Genomic DNA, 17,715 nt, shown 5'->3' on the forward strand with positions numbered 1-17,715 from the left:
ATCTTCGACTTAATGAGTCGACTTCTACTCGACAAAAAAGTTCCTTTTGATGTTTTGAGTTTTAAACTGGCTTTTTGTGTCAATACTGCTCTGCTCAATGAATTTTTGAGATCCGTCAAGTTTTTAATTTTTTCAAGAGGAAAAACTATAAGGGTTATTAATTATGGCTTTAGGTTTTAAAATGCGTATAGGGCGCGAACTGGTGCTGGTGCGTTAAGAAAAAAGTGCACCCTCTTCGTAAAGGAGACAGTGAAGTGAACCAAGCCTTTAAGTTCAGAATCCGATCTTGTATGACACTGACTGAATGTGGTTTTTTTGCCCAAATTCAATCGGTATATGATGGTTTCTCAAATACAGGAGTCCTATTCCTTATCTAAGAAATAATCGACCACAATTGTAAACATAATCACTTCTACTGAGTACAAATAAACAGTTCTAACAGTTCTATTTTGAGTTGCGATCTGTTTGCAACTTGGGTTGCTTCTTTTAACTTTAGCTGTTTTAGTCAGGAAATTTCCCGTGCTGGGAAGCTTAGGATCTGATAAGGTTTTCCCCTGCGTGTGATGCTGCTGTTAATTGTCATTGGTCATAGATCTTGATCTATGACATTTTTTGAGTTTCTGATGCCAGGAAAACAAATCCTCCTTCCCTTTATGGTTAGTTATTGTAATCAGGAGCTCCGCTTTTAAGCTTGGCTAAATCTATATGTTATCGAAAACGATACCTTAGTTATTCTTTTGGAGAATGGATTTGAAACCTGGAAGTACCATAAAGCAAGCCTGCTCCCTATTCCCTTTTCCGTATCGCACGCTTCAAACTAACTTTCGAAACTAGTTTGTTAAACCGTTAAATCATTTACATTATCTTGCAGTGAATTTTACTCCGCTGTACTCCATACGAACCGGCTCACTTATGAATTTTGTGAGCAGTTTTTTTTTTTTTCTTTAGTCATCTTAAGTGTGCGTGGACACGAATTAATTATGCATCGTCGGCCCATACTAACTTTTCTACGTTTGGCGTTCTTCTAGCGCACTATAGAAATAACTAGGAAAAGAAGCAGCTGAAGAGAAAGATTCCGTTTCAGAATATGTAGACCTCAGAACTTACAAAATAATCCCGGTTTCGGACTCCATTCAACATCATTCTAGCCGATATGCATCGTTCAGACAATTTCACACTCACGGGCCGGGAGGCAGGGTGGCAGAGTGTTTAGGGCGCCGGACTTGAAATCCGGAGACGCGGATTCAAGTCCCGTTCTGACCACTAAGCTAGAGTTGTTTCTCTGTAGACCCTAGTTCAACTTCTCCTCATGCTTGTAAATAACCAACTGGGCGGCCTTCCCCCATATAGGATCTTTAAGCTTATTACGTTTAGTTGAAATTTTTCTTTATTTCAAATAAAGTGGCATGACTGGGAACTAGCTAGTTGTAGGTAAGCACATCGACCACTATAAACATTCAACATTTTTTTAGAATATTGAGCTATTGATTACCAAGAGACTTAAACGTGATACATCGGTCTGGCAAAAAAGATAACGGTGTAACTTTGATTTTGTTTATAGTTTATTAAATTGAATACTTCATGTTGTGTTAAAAACGTCATAATTGGTACATGACCATCATGTGACCTCCCTGAAGCCCAACGACCTCCAAGCAATTCCGTAGGCTATATAAGGTTTAAAATAGTTTATTTGTATTTATTTACAGCTTATTTATATTTATCTACAAATTTTTAACGTCCTGACACTCCCACAAGGCTAATAAATGTAAGCTGCAAGAAAATAATCTCATTATTTGTAATTCTGACCATAGATTTTTCCTTTAGAAGCAGCTTTTGTCCTACAGAGTTTAAACTTAACCCTTGCTGATTGTTTATCTTTTCCTGCTTCGGGTGGCAGCTGAACGTAATGCCACCCCCGCCGAAGGAAGGTAAACAAAAAGAGACACATATCGTCAATTTTTGGAATATACGCGTTTTGTTTCTCTTTCGTCCATGTCCAACAGTCTTGTTAGACGGGGAAAGAAAATACCGTCAAATGTCAAGGCACTTGTCGTGAAATAACCTCTTCTTTCATGCCACCGTGACGTCTTCGTCGCCCGACACGACTTCATCGAAGTCTCGTTTACAGCATTGTGAAGGGCAAGAGGGATGGCACTCCTCAGAACCTGAGCACAAACTTGGACAAACTGTGAACGAATCAAAAGTAGATCTAGAAGTAGATTAACCACCCGTTGTACCTACAAGAGTTACATAGATTTTCTTTAGAAAGATATAATAAATATATTTAGAAACAAGTGAATTTGGGCAAACCTTCAGTTGTATGTAACCCTGGTAAGTACCTTTTGTACATATAGCGTCGAAGAAAATGTGCACAGGTCTACTGAGAAAACCCATAGTGACAGAACGATTTGATAGATGGTTGGATGAGTGGAAGCGAGATAGCTGTTAAAATGGCTTCTTTCAAATTTACCCAACCGCTTTATTTATGACTAAACTTGTACGAGGGAGAAGGGAGAGTAAAAGTAGGGGTTCTGGATCCTGCCTCTAAGCGAAGTGAACGCAAGAGAGTCGCTACTCGACTAAACTGATTCAATGTTCTACAAAATTTCAAATAATAGCAAATAGTATTTAAGGATCCAAGATAATTTTGCTGATAATTAGTATTTCTACTTCAGGTTGCAATGTTACACTTAACTAATGTTGAAAGAAATTATTGTCAAATATCTTCAATTGAGTCCATTTGACGCGGCCCTTAATACGGGTGAGAGTTAACCTGGTTAAAAGGGACATTTGTTGACTTAAGGTGACTCCCTATGATTGCACGCGAGCATAGTACAAAAGCAGTCAGTGGACAGTGGATTTTCTCCCGTTTCCTTCGGTGAATTTTTTTAAAATTTGGCTCTATTGTAACTACATACAATTACCATAAAATGTCTTATTTTTGTCAAAATCTGTCAGAGCTAATCTAATATATTTAGAAGAATGAGAAATAACAGGACATTGGAAAAACCGTCTGAACAACCTCGACTTTTTACCAGTTCAAACTGTCAGGCAATGATGTGGCAAAGTATAAAAAATTTCACCGAAGGAAAGTATAAATATTAAGGAGTTTCGGCCAAAATGACAAATATATCTGCCTGTCATTAGTTGAGATGTTGCCATGGTAATGGCCTTCATCCAAAAATCGACAACCAAAAAGTAAGCCTTATTTTAACAGTACTCATACTGGTAAATCTCTACAGGGAAACTTTAAGGGAAATTGATTAAGTTTCCTCTTCTAACTCGCGCTCTATAGGGAGGGTGTACGTAAATACTCTAGGGAGCCACCTTAACTGGATAGCTGTCACTTTGAATTTCATCATATGTGGAACCTCTTATAAAACTCTCACCTGAAGTTGTCACCGGTGCTTTTTTACCATGATAGTGGAAATGATAGTGGACTGCTTGATGATCTGCCAAATGCACGTAATATATACACAATAAGTCAGCCTCTTCCAAGCATTCATTTAATTGGCATGCAGAGTGAAAAACGGCAAGCGTAAAAAGTGGAGAGTGGCTTGGCGTGAGAAGCTTGGGTAAAGTTCCTTCCCGGGTCCCATTCCTCACTTATGCTTTCTTCTGCCGTTTTTTGCACTGCTTTTCAGCTAACAGGACCTCTGGTAGAGGCTAAAAATAAGGTAGCTTTAGTGATCATGATGTGCGTTAAATTTTCTTTTAGATTTTCTCTAACCACCTATATACAACTTCCATACTGAAGTTGTATATAGGTGGTTAAATAAAATCGCATGTTTAATTGTTAAGATATTCTCAAGTTAGTTTAAGTACTCATAAATCGAGCTGTAGTTATGTTGCATTTAAATCATGGGTCATTAAATCGGTTTTGGCACACTCCCGTCCAATACCGTAAATCAATACCGTGAAAGCATCTTTTTCTGGTTTGTGTGACTACATATTTGCTTGAAGACAAGAATAACATTATAGGCAAACTTTTAGGAAGTTTCAAGACCTACCTCCTTTAGAAGTCGTCGCTCCTTGAACAGTAGGATTTGAAATTGTAGGAGAGGAAGCTGGTCCCAACGATGATGGAGCAGCAGGTGGCGCAGGTGCGTAGGCACTAGGAGCAGAATGATTGTGAGAAGAAGGAGGAAGAAAGTGATTGTGGTAAGGAACTGGCACAGGAGGTGGGGGAAGGAGTGGAGCAGGAGGTGGCGCTGGAGGTACGGCAGGCGGAGAGAGAGCATGAGAAGATGGAGCTGGGGAATTTGGAGCTGGTGGTGATAATGAAGTAGATGGAGGTAACATGGTTGAACCAGGGACACCAGGCTGTGATGTACTGTTTGTATTTCCTGAATGAATGCCTTAAATAAAGGAAAAAGAAGATAACAGCGTTTTTTCAAAGTAGGAGCAAATCATTATATTCTTCCAAGTCACTTTAAAGGTCTCTGTCAACAGGTTTACAATACTTTTTTTTTATCCAGTCGTAGCTAAGAATTTTATGAACTATATCAGTGTAACTCTGGAACTTAACTTTAAAGGAGCTACGTCACGGTTTGCGCATATTGAAAAGTTTAGCCTCAATTTTTCAAATTCGTCGTTTGTAATCCGTGTTAATCTTCTCCATCCTTAACCATCCTTGTTCCTTTATGGTTTATCATTATCTTTTTGGTGTTTTTCTACCTTATTAAACTGTTATTTTCAGGTTTCCTACCATGTAAAGGTAATTTTTTATGTGGCCAAAATAACTCAAAATACCGTCACTGAGCCCCTTTAAGCTTTAGGCATTACTCGTTTTAAATATAAATTGAAATTCATTTCTGTCTAATTCAATCGTTACTCTGATATTCGATTATCAATCGCTGATTAGAGTAAGCTGTTTAAGATTTAGTTCACTTCAGCACATGTACATATGTTACAGAGTAAAGCTTTCTGTCTCACCTTCCTCTGGCGTAACAAACACGTTCGCAAATTCAGGACAGCCAGCAACCACTGCCTCTGAAGTCCTTAGTTGTCCATTCAGGAAGATTTTGCGCTTGCCAAGGGGATCTTCGGCATAGAATGTCACGTGACTATGCAGTTCAGGTCGGTCTACGATTAGTTTGAGTTTAAAGCCAGATCCGGTGACAAGATAACCTTCGTGCTTAAGAGAAGAGTAGAGCGTGAATTGAGATCCAAAGTTGTTGATGAAGTTAACTGCAACGCACGCCTCTGCAAAAAGAACAAAACAAATGCATTAAACGCGTTTGTCGCACATTGTTAGGATTTCATTGATTAGATACTCGTGAATAGGCCCGCTTGGCATATATAGCCGCACGACAGTCAAACAAGCCGGTCGTTCCACAAAATGGATGTCAGAATAAGGGGGAAAAGCGTGACTTCTAAGATTACTAAATAAGCATTTTTATGTAGTTTAAAAGTTACGATAATTGTAAAAAAGATTTCCGGGGAAAAAAGACTTTCATAAAACTGCCACTAAATCTCTTCGCTTCAACCGGTGCATGTTGCTCTCTCGGGCATCCATGTAGTTTTATGACCATTCTTTGATCTGCACGATTAAGACGAAGGGCTATGCAACGAGCATAATAGATATACTACACAGACTTCTTGCTTGAGCGCACGGAATCTATGGTATGTCAGTCGAATTATTAAGTTGTATTGTACACCTTTAACTGAATTAATTGACAACCCCATGTCAAAACGCAGGTAATCAACTTAAGGCAGTAGTCTCGCATCATACGTTCAATGCTATTTGAGCAACTGTTGTGGCCAAATCTTACGTTTTGGCAGTAGCAAAGGAACAAAAGTACTTAGTTACTTTTCAAAAACAACGAAATACACCTACTCTTAGCGTTGATAACAGAAGGCTTCGCGTGAGCTCCTAGTGTTCCAGGTACTGTAGGAATGACGAGAGACGAGGACCCCAAACTCGCCGTTTGCCCTGTCGCTCCGCTCGTTGTTCCCGCTGGACATACAGGGATACAAGAGGGCAGGGCAAGGGCTGGTGGCTGTGTTTTTGGAACCAAGTGAGGAGGATGAGGAAGAGGTTGTCCACTTATGCTGGGGTGTTTCATTGGTCCAACAACGTTTTTACACATTTTATATTTATTATCGGTTTGCGGTATTGGATGAAATAAAAACGTGCAACGATTAAGGACATCTGGATCGCCATTGTAAAAATCCAACTTTAGGTCAGGGTTGATGTGGATTGATTTCTTCTTATCCTGGCAGATGTACCAGTCCTTGTGCGTGGATTCCAGCAGGTAATTCCGGGCAAATTTCATCACAGAAATTGCAGTGAAAGTGCTTTCCTTATCTGTAAAAAAAGTTCCATTGTAAAACTTAGAGTGAGAACATATGTGCCGGAGTTTCAACATTTGATTTTGAAGATATGAAAATGTTAGAAGCATTCAGCAAAGGATTAACTGGACTCCATAATATATAAAGGATAGGGTTGTGTACTAAGGCGCCGGAGCCCGGCTAATTCTCTTTAGGGAGTTATTACAAACGAAACGCACCCTCTAAAGGTCAGTGGATTGCTGCTAATTAAGTTGGAATGAATCTGTTAAAGTTATTCCATTTAGTTGTCATGATCATGATTCAAGTGAATATATGAAAGATCATATATTTGAACTGCGGTGAAAGATATGAAGACATGATTGATCATCGCAGTTATATATATGACTAAGTTCCTCAGTTCAAATCTATGATCTTTCAAATATATGATCTTTCATATATTCACATGTATTCTTCACCATCTACGGGTATATTACGAACTCACAAAGTGACCAGGTCCCAGCTGGTTTGATAGCTCAGTTGATAGAGTACTGCACCGGTATCACAGAGGTGATGGGTTCGAATCCCGTTTAGGCCTGAATTTGTTTTTCAGGGTTTAATTTCACAACTACTAAAGTTGTGTACATAACTACGATGATCAATCATGTCTTCATATCTTTCTCCGAGGTTCAACCATATGATCTTTCATATATTCACTTGTATCTTCACCATATATAGGTATAGTATAATTTCCAGAGGTGAATATAAGAATTGGACATTATGATTGGTCCAAAAGGTCATCATATGATGCTGTATTCACCCCGCTGGAGATTGGTTACTAAGCTCGCCATCTTTGCTATCTCGGCAAGTAAACATGGCAGACAGTTACTGACTGAAGTTTTCATTTATTCGAAAGACATCACTCCAAGTCCAGGATATTTGAAAGGATGGAGAATTTTCAAAATGACTGCTGCCACCCTTGGACCAAAATCTTTTCAAGAACTCGTATTCAAGACTTTTAAGAATCGTAAACGCAGTAGTTGCGTCGATCGCCGGCAGGTCAGATCGACTGACCAAAATTTATTTTTCTTCAAACCAAAGCTACTCATTTTAGGCGATGATGACAACTGTGAATGACGTCAACAACGATAAAACAAAGGTAATGGATGAATTTATTTTTCGTAGTGTTTCGCTCGTTTGTTTTATTGCCGAACCCGATGAGTAAATTGACTGACAATCGATGTACATGTTTGCTTCTTATTAAAACTACGGCTGCATACGTGTATGCACACGAACAATTTCGTCTGTGTTTTATGTTTTAGTCCGTTATTTTGTAGTCCTTGATATTTACCTCTGAAACTTCGTCTCGGTGAATATTCACCAATGTTCACTTCGCCTTAGGCGAATAATTGTTTAATATTACGAACTCACAATGTAAACAGCTCCCATTTAGCTTGATAGCTCAGCTGGTAGAACACTGCGCCGGTATCGCAGAGGTCAGGGGTTCGAATCCCGTTCAAGCCTGAATTGTTTCAGTGTTTAATTTCACAACTGCTCAAGGTGTGTATAGAGCTTCGATAATCAGTCATGTCTTAACATGATCATGATTGTGCGAGAATGCAATAAGGAGAAGACCCTGTGTCGTCACATAGACCAACCTATAACCAGCCTTGTGCACACCAGACGGAATCACGAACCACTGGAGCAGAGCTCACACATGAGCTTAGTAAAAATGTTACCGCAAAGCCATTTGTGACAACCGGATAACAAGTTACTTTTTATAGTAAGGCCAAGTTTAAAATTTACGAGCATTTCTATTGTAATGAAGTTGTTGCTGTTGGAAACTGAGACTAACAGCAAAACCTTATCTTCCCATAATTCCGTCCATATCATGCGATCCCAAATTCAAAACATTTTGGGGGACACAAGCAAGCAAACAGGCAAACAGAAAAACAAAAACTAAAAGTACAACAAGAAAAATAAAAGCTATATCCTCACCAAAAAGGTCTGATCCATCTCTTTTCTGAAGAATCATGTGATAATTTTTCTGTTTTATGAAGTACCCTGGTAAACACACTGACTCAAATGACATTGTATGTGTCCTTTCTTTAGCTCCCGTGTACAGTCCAGGAATACGAACTATAAAAACTTGGCAAAAAGGAGCCAGTTTCACGTCACCATTGTTTGCCTGCCAACAGTAGTTCAGACTGCTATTCTCCTGTGCGTATGGGATATCCCAAGAATGTACAGTGTATAATGCATTTTTCACAACTAAGGAGCAAAAAAGGAAATTGAGGTTAGTAAAATAAATCGTCAGAGGTTTTTTATTTGCAGAAATTCATAACCTTTTCAGATTTCTGTGATTCTATGTCATCATTATTGAATTCTTCGGGCAGCATCTCAGGTACGGCGCACACGATCCTAAATGAATTGGGTATTTATCATCCATGTGGCAGTTATTATTTTTGGAACAAGACTCTTTCACGACTCCTGGGAATGACTGCACTTTAAATAAGGTTTCATATTTTCCTCGATTTTCACCCATATAACTGCTACACTGGTCAATAATGGCGTTCTTCTCCTGGTTCTATGGACAAAAAAGCGAATAAACAACAACAGCATCAACAACAGCAACAACAAAGGTAATGAGGACTTACGTCTACTTGCGCCTCCTACTCTCCAAACTAAGGCCCGAGCAGCGGTTTGTGGATCCTCTCCTGGTTTTGGAAAGTAAGTGATCTGACGTACTCCGCTATAATCTACTCCGAATGAACCACCAGTACCACCACCAAATGCCCCGCCAGCACCTCCTGTCGCACCACCAGCCCCAGTAATTAGCCCAGCTGATGATCCACCAGCTGTAACACCTCCTCCTACATTTACACCCCCGGCACCACCCACTTCGGCACCCACACTAGCACTAGCGCCAGCTCCAGCACCCGTTCCCGCACCCGCACCCGCACCCGCACCCGCGCTAGCACCTGTTCCTACACCTCCACTAACCCCTCCTCCGCCTCCTCCCATTGCCGCCCCTCCACCTCCACCACCACCACCACCGCCTCTACCCCCTCCACCAACTCCAACACCTCCTGCCGCTGTCCCAGTTACACCGCCAGCCCCCGCCATCCCACCACCACCTCCTGCACCAGCACCACCTCCTCCTCCAGCACCACCACCTCCTGTTGCCCCACCCCCTACAATTCCCGTACCCATACTTGCTCCAGCTGCTGCAGCACCCACAGCACCACTGGTAGATCCTGTCCCGACAGCTCCTCCCATTCCAGACCCCGTTACATCGACTACACTACCATGTTTAATAATGATGTTAAACTTGTGCAAGTTGTCACCATGTAGAGTATTAAAGGCATCTTCCAGAGTATGTTTAAACGTGTTTATGGCGGATTTTTCGCCTGCGTTAGCTCCTGCCGACGCTCCAGCCGCCATTCCTGCCAAGGCACCAGCCTTTGCTCCTGCTTTTGCTCCACTTTTCATCGCCCACTTTGCTCCAAATGATGAACCAGCTTTTGCACCGGCTCGTGCTGCCACTTTAAGTAAAATCGCCTGATGTGTAGCATTTTGAGCTGCAAAAAATAAATAAATAAATAAATAAATAAATAAATAAATAAAGGTCCCGTTGATCTAACTGCACCTGTAATAACGATTATTTGAATTAATTTTACCTGCATAATAGCTGGTCGCAATTTCGGTTTCCTATGTTTTATTTGCTTGCGATTTTCATTGTTTGGCTTCCCCCATTTCGTGGTTAATTTAATTCATTGTCCTTTTCTCAGAACGTCTTTAAATTGAAATTCGTCAAACCATGAAGGCGAGAAAAATTTGTCGCTGTGGATCAGGGAACTTCAAGAATAAAAGCAATTGTACGTTGTGTAGCATAAGAACTTCACCTCTTCTCGGTAAGATAATTTATTGGTATGAATTGGTGCTAAAATGAAATAAATATACGCTAATATAACACAAGGAACAAGCTGAGTACCTAGAAAACAAACTTATTTGGAAGAAACGTTGTCCCTTCGGGGACAGGGTGAACCTGTGTGGAAGGTCACTCACTCGCTTTGAAGGTAGAGTGAACCCGAACCAATTTTTTTCCACGTAATTTTTCCACGTTAAAAATTAGACATGTTAAATCGCCTACCAGGAATAATTTTGAACGCAGATGCGAGAATCCAGGAGGACTAAGTGGGTAAAACATGGCTCAGGGGAAAAGATAACCCTCCATCTAGGGACACATTTTTGCATCTAAAAGAGACCTTTTTAAAAAGAGTTTATAGAAATTTATCAATAATGTTGTAACTGTTGTTATTTGTATTTTTGATTACCAAAGTATTTTAATAATCTTGACACATTTATATAGCGCTAATTTTATTAAGATATTTCAAAAGCGCTTTATGTAAAGAGGCTAGCACACTTACTGAACTAAAACTAAAATTAAATGTAAGATCTCAATAACAAAACAAAACAATATGTCAAAAAGATAAAAACGGAGTAAAACTACTATCTACTAATCTATTATCTTGAGAGAGACATTAATTCCAGTTACACTTACAGGCTGAAAGACGATTTGTTGTCCAAAGGAACTTAGATGGAATCACTTTATAAAATGTTCCGTCTGGGGTCTCTAAAGCAGCTTCCAAGTGATCAGATTGATGATCGTCTTTCATGATAGCTTCCATGTAGTAATACTTATCTTTTTCTAGATAGACTGGAAGTGACTTTTGGTTTGTGAACCTGTAAATATGGTAATAGATTTTGCCAATAGAAAAGTGTCAGTAACTATCCCTTTGCGTTCGCTGTGTGAAAGTCAGTTCTTACAGTTAGTGATACTGACAGGGAATTTTGTTTTATCTGGGCTGTTCTTAACGGTTAACGGGGTGACTTATGGTTGATCAGATTCGCGATACTCATAAGAACATCCCCCGAGGGCCCTTCTGGGGGCCATGGAAGACAAAAATTCAATCTTAAACTTAATCACTCACCAGCGAGATTGTGGGCTTCCAATCTTGCTTTGCGATGAGCGATGTAATGCGTGTAAAGGAGACAGGAAGGTATAATTGCACGGCTAAATTTGAGCTGGTGGTTACAGATAATTTGTTTTTGTACCTGTCATACTCATATTGATGACTAGGAAATCCTCCATCTACTCCAGATATCATAGTTTTGCTATCAGGCTTGTCGTCTTTGCTTATGAAGAGCTCGCTCCCCCCATTAGAAGCTGCATGAATAAGAAAAAAATATGTTGGAATCTAAATGTGAATATCTGTAACAACCGCGAGTCTTTCTCTAGATAAATGCCGTTTAATAACAAAACACTTCGCCGACTACATCTGACAACGTGGCACTATAAGCGATGTATGCGCATGTGCAAAACTGAACTATACTGGAATTGTCGGAATGGTGGACTGGATATTACAATATCGAAGCTAAGATAACGGTAAATGTAGCCTCAAGTTGGTATTATTAACAGAGCCTTCGGTTTAGTATAACGGCTTACTATAACGTGGTGCTAAAACAGTTTCTGTTGGTAAAAACCTCATGCTGCAATGCAAGGTGTTTAGAAAATTCAGTTTATATTTTACTATTCAGGATCAAGCTATCCAAAAGATGCTCCACAAGTTATGCCATTTTGGTGGTTTGGTGGTGCGGTCGGGACAAAGCCAACATTTTACAACCCTAATATCATTTACTGTAGGGAACTTAACCGAGGAAAACCTGTTAGTGGGTGTAGTGACTAATGTAGTTGCAACCATGAATGACTAGTAGCAAGTTGAATTTTTTTCAACCGATCGAGTTAGGGAGAAGAATTCTTCCCAGGTGTAAATAGAATCGTTCATTTAAGATTTAAAAACGAGTCTATGATTAATCGTAACATCCAGAATCACTTACACAGGTAGAAGTAATGATTTCCGGTCTGAAGAGGAACAAAATACGTTCTCAAACGCGAGCCAAAGAAGTCTCCCCAGTTTGACGGCTGCTCAAATGTTGGAACACATGTTGCAAAACTTGGCAGGTTTGGATATCTTGGATCCGCCAGCAGAAATTTAACGCGTTTGTAGTCTATCCTGTCCCATTTTTCCAAGTATACACCATTAGTCACTAAAAGGGGAATAGAAACAAGTTTACTATTGTCGTCTGGTCTGCACTGCCAACAAAGTGTGAACATCATTGGCAATATAGGGACTGAATTCAGTTTCTTGAAAACCTCGATACGCGAAAACAAACTCGAGCCAAATTTACGCTGACAGATTTCTTCTCTCAGAAACAGATATAGCGGCAATGATAAAAAAATTGGCAATTTCTGAAAACAGCAAAGTTAGTTGTAAAATCTGGGAAATGCACAAATGCTTGCGAAGAGACCATTTATGGAACAGATGCGGTTCCGCCACCATTTGAAGGCGAATACTTCTTGTTTCATGATCATCCATTATCAGCTGTTTCTCACATACTTAAAAGGTCTTTTTCCACCTCATCCCCGGGTGAACCGTCACGAGAAGTGAGCTTAACAGAGAAACCTTGGTAACTGCCGTACTTTGTCATTTCTTTTACCTGATCGCAAAATAATCCACACGGGATTAAAATGATCCGCCTGCTGTATTTACCACACCGTGCTCGGAAACGAGCCCAATGATCCCCGTTTTGTTTGGTTTCATATCGACTTATTGGTAGCCTGACGGTAATGGACAGAGAAACAAAATCTGAGAGTCAGACGATATTTTGCGTGAATGTTTTGAACAAGGAAAACCGATCGCGACGTACTGAATTAATCAGTCCGATGAGTAATACCTAGGGATTGTTAATTGATAATCTGTCTTGTAAAAGTCATCTGACGTGCTTTTAGAAAAAGGAAGGAGACTAGTTTACCGAAAAAGTAATCAAAAAGGTCAAAGCAAGCTGCTAAAAGTGTTGCAGTCACCAATTTACTATTCTGTACCAAGAGACGTAGATCATCGTCTCCATACTGTACTTGTTTGTCTGCATGGTGAGTGGCTTCTTCGTACTGGAAATCAAGGAATCAAATATCTGTATACTACAGCACTCTTCTTTATACAAAAACAACTCAAGCAAATGTCCCGTTAAAGCTAACTTTCACCCTTTGATTATAGATGTTCACTCCTGAAACAAAACCTGAGGACGAAAAACTAAAAACCACGATATATACTTACTGTTACAAGGTGGAGCGCTGCTACCAAAGGCTCGTTTGCGACGAATGACATTATGTCCATCCTTTTCTGCGTGGATGTACAAAGTTAAAGCAGTAAGCATTTCAGAGCTTATATGATATGAGCCTTGATAGCCCTATTAAATGACTCGCCTTTTAAGTCTTAAATCTTTTAAGTTTAATTTTCTGGTCTAAAAGGGTTTGGGTTTTCTTTGAATCGCGTTCTACTGAGCTCGCCGAAAAAGTTAAAATTAACCTAAAATCCGACTGCTTAACCTAGGCAATGTTGACTGTAACTCCATTAGTGTTTATTTACGTTTTTTATTGGTAAATACTTCAAATACGCTCCCTAAGGAGGTTAATAAAAGTGTGGTTTATTACCCTATCACATGCTCCACTTCACATGCGTACTGAACGTAACGAAGGTCTTCACCTCACTAAACAACCAAGCTGGAAGCCATAAATAGATGCTCTATCAATTCCATCTGAGTTGAACAACCTTGTTCAAATCAATTTGAGGGATATCTGCTTTTACTGAGTGAATTTCCACAAAGTTAAGCAATAATTGTCTTTGATATACCAGTGCCATTGAGTCTGTAGGCGTAATAAATTTAACTCGTAGAGATAGAGACGGGCTGCGTTACTTATTCACGTTAAAGCTGGCTGGTCTCGTCTAATGTACTTCATTGGTCTTGTATTGAAGCTTTATATGATCAGTATTCATTTCCGTGTCAAGAAACGTTCAATCCATAGTGATAGTGAACCAAGTAATAGTGTATAGTTGAGTAGAACAAACTCGATTTATCCTATTTATCCCATAGTTAAAAACATCGCATAAGTTAAAGCCGGTACCAAAGAGGACATCACTTCCAGATTAACAACCACAGTATTTTCAAACAACATGCTTTAGCCGAAATTGTATGTAGAAACTGTGGTTTTCAGTTAAAATGGACCGTTATATGAAGTTGGCAACACTACTGGTTGCACAGACTGACTTCCACTGACCTGGCATGCGCTGCAAAGGTCATAATTGATAAGAATTTTGCTTACCTTGCAAGTTTCGAGTCTCGGATTTAAGATCATAGCTATGCGAAACAGCTATTAACACAAACGCACACACTTCAAAATAAAACGTGGTCGATCGCATCATCTCAATTGCGTCTCTTGTGAGGGCGCGAGTGCAAAGCAGGCACCTTGCGAAAGGTCATTTTCCGCCATAAATATTGATGTACGTTAAGTCTCTCATGACTAGCCTTAAAACAAACAACAGGCCACCTGTGACGAACAGAAAAGTACCATGAGATGCTTAGCGCTCTTTTTTTGTGTTAGTCTGCAACGTTCTCAACAAAACAAGTGACAGAACAATTAAACTATTAAATATCAACTAAAAACTGGGCCAATATTTCCCCGAGGCAAAGGCAATAAGTATCAGTCGTGAAGTTATTTGTAATGAATACAGCGGAAATTGAACTCAAGATTTGATTGCCCAAATATAGCAAAAATTCAAAATCATCTAAGAGGAAGGCCTGGGAAATAAATATACGAATATTGAATAGGATGATGATGAATTACTATAATTTTCAAATTTAGATGATCGATCTGGAAAGGCATCTTGCTTTTTCAGTCGTGAATAGAGGTGTTAGGCTACTTGTTCATATTTGCTTGACAAAATTTTGTCTCCGCCCACGTGTAGTCCTCCCCCTCTATTTATTATTCAATCTGTCCTTTAGCCTTCTAAGTTTCATTGAGGCAAAATGACAGACTCCAGGCCGTAGTCTGTACAGGTCTTCTTTTTCTCACACGACAAGAAGGAGGAAAATAAAAACCGGTGAGGATTTTAACGAAAACGAAATAATAGTTTAATACCGGTGAAAATTTCACCCTAATTCATTTAGAAGCTCTGCGGGGAATCTGGACCAGTCGTTGATGTCAGGGTGTTTAGATTTGTACACTATGATTCGCAGACGGTTGCCCTTGGCAACTCGAAGTACAACATTGAAAGGTTAACCAGCCTCTTGCGATTCAGCTTGAGTTACCATTTTGCCCTCTTGTGAAGCGAATATTTTTATTTTTATGGTTTTTCAAAAAAAACCCCTTTTTATTTGTTCTAGAATTGATTGAAGGTACTGCTCTTTTGGTATATACAAACAAGCTGCAAGTTTGCCATTTTCAAATAAGCTCTGGCCGTTCAAATCCACTCTATTGATTTCCTTTTCTATTAATTTTTTGTGAAGGTGGCGCCGGAATATGTGTCAAGTCTCTCAACTGTGCATAAGTTTGTTATCCTTCCGCAATCCTTAGGCTTAGAAGGTCCTGATCTAGGCACGTCGGATCAAGGCACGTCGGAGACAGTATCAGCTCTTAAATCAGTTTGGTTTCTAGGTATATAAATAGAAGATCTCTACGTGAGCTATCGGAATCGAGCGAGGGTTGCCTAAGAACACAATTCCACTGTCAATCGGATAGGCCCAAGACTGTTGACTTCGAGCAAAGTACTAAATTTCTCTCCTGCCATACTTTTTGATAAGTAAAAGCACATTGGTCACACAACTAGCAAACCGCAGGTTACGGGGGGAAAGAAGTGGAGGGAGTTTAACCAGGAGCCATAAACGGGGACGGAGACCGTAAGCGCGCGCCATTTCAAGTATTGGGGTTGTCCCCATGATATGGGACAATAATTCTATTTTTAGAACGGATTGCGCCATCGCCTGCAGCACACGCGCGTACATGCTGCGAGGATTTCTGCGGATGTCGCGCGGGAGAAATGGCGTCCGAAATTCCCGAAATTTTTCATGTTTTTGGCCCACAACTCAACGCGTTTACTTCCGTTGGAATTTTGCTAAAATATTTTCGTCGTAAGCTGCTCCAGCTGGAGTGAAGTAAGACAGTGTCGAATTTAGGTATGTTCCGCTTTAAGCTTATATATATCGCTGACCAAGTTGTGTTCCGACGGATGCTTCTTTTACATGAGCTGTACATTACCCCACTTTAAATTTCACATATGTTGAAGATTAACAGCTTTTCAATTACACAGCAAAAAACTAGCTGGATATATTCAGATATAGCAGAGCTTCAGGACTTCATGGTTTCCTAGCTCCTCTTACCACACGCTTGCGAGGAATTTGCCAGTCTATCGCGACCGAAAAGTAAAACAACATAATTGTTAGCTTGAGTTTCGCCTGAATTGTAAGCAACGCTTGATATTTCATCAAGGCCCAATAACTTTACGTCCGTAGATACTGCTTAGTTTTATTTGTGTAAAATTCCAGTAAATTCTCTGTTGTCGATGAATGAGAGCGCCCGCCGATGCGTGTTTTGTACAGTCAGTAAACATGACAAATTGGACTTCCGCCCCGCCGCACTTTCGTGTGAAAGCGTACACCGAACTCAAACAATAACTCTGTAGTTTTTAAATATCTTTAAGTTTGATAAATGTTTGAGAACATATTAAAAGCTAAGCTGGAAATATGTGAATAAAGCAGAAATAATCAGCAAAGTTACAATGACGCTTTCTTTAATCAACTTCGAATAACGATTTCGATTTTGTCGATCGAGCTATCAAAACTCCTTGTCTATTTTCATTTTCGCAGTGTAAAACGTCACTATGCTTATGTTGAAGAAACACACATGATGTTAGTAGCCTTTTTTGCGTTCGTGAAATTTGTGGCAGCATCTCAGCACAAAAGATAACGAAAGAAATCTTTGTCAAGATTTGTTGACAATTGAAAACACCGACTCGAACTTGAAAGTACACGAGCTGCACTATGCAAATGAGCTAATTGTACGCGTCAGACTTTCCTTTCAAAAACTTTTGCAAACTCACCAAACAAGCGGAAACAATAAGAAACCATCAAAACAGGTTTTGTTCATGATTAACCATTGTCTGAGAAACTCACAAATTAACTCGATACCAGAGTATAGAGTTTTCGTACTATATTCTTAAGTCAGAACAAACGCAAAAACATACGCGTAAGCTTACAACAAGCGCGAGCAGATCTTATTATTCATTCCCAGCGCGAGATTGAAGTCTTGTTTTCGACCCTGAAAAACTCACCTTTTCCGTTAGCTCAGAGCATAAAACTACATATAAGCGCCCTGGTTCGTATTCCCTGCCTTATTCCCTGCCATCACGATGAAAAATACGCAAGAGAATCTCGCAACCCTCACCATTTGATCACGCAACGTGACACCATCCACACAAGAGCCCCCGACACGTGCGTGGATCCGCGCGAATATATGACGTCAGGATGGCGCAATTTGTTCTAAAAATA

The 17,715-nt window shown here is 39.8% G+C and overlaps 1 protein-coding gene across 1 annotated transcript; it reads right to left on the minus strand.

Moving 5' to 3' along the window:
* Positions 1–1,670: 1,670 nt before the first annotated feature.
* On the minus strand, positions 1,671–14,709 carry LOC110067205 (uncharacterized). Its single transcript, XM_020774509.2, has 12 exons — positions 14,495–14,709; positions 13,449–13,514; positions 12,172–12,381; positions 11,389–11,500; positions 10,835–11,016; positions 8,928–9,851; positions 8,269–8,541; positions 5,840–6,310; positions 4,936–5,205; positions 4,011–4,358; positions 3,390–3,452; positions 1,671–2,186 (listed from the first exon to the last, which is right to left on the minus strand). Exons 1-12 carry the CDS (start codon positions 14,592–14,594, stop codon positions 2,071–2,073), a joined length of 3,135 nt encoding a protein of 1,044 aa, XP_020630168.2. The 5' UTR covers positions 14,595–14,709; the 3' UTR covers positions 1,671–2,070.
* Positions 14,710–17,715: the final 3,006 nt, after the last annotated feature.

This window comes from Orbicella faveolata, unplaced genomic scaffold (genome assembly GCF_042242905.1).
Source record: "Orbicella faveolata isolate gen_17 unplaced genomic scaffold, um_ofav_v1 contig_36, whole genome shotgun sequence".
Lineage (NCBI taxonomy): Eukaryota > Metazoa > Cnidaria > Anthozoa > Scleractinia > Merulinidae > Orbicella > Orbicella faveolata.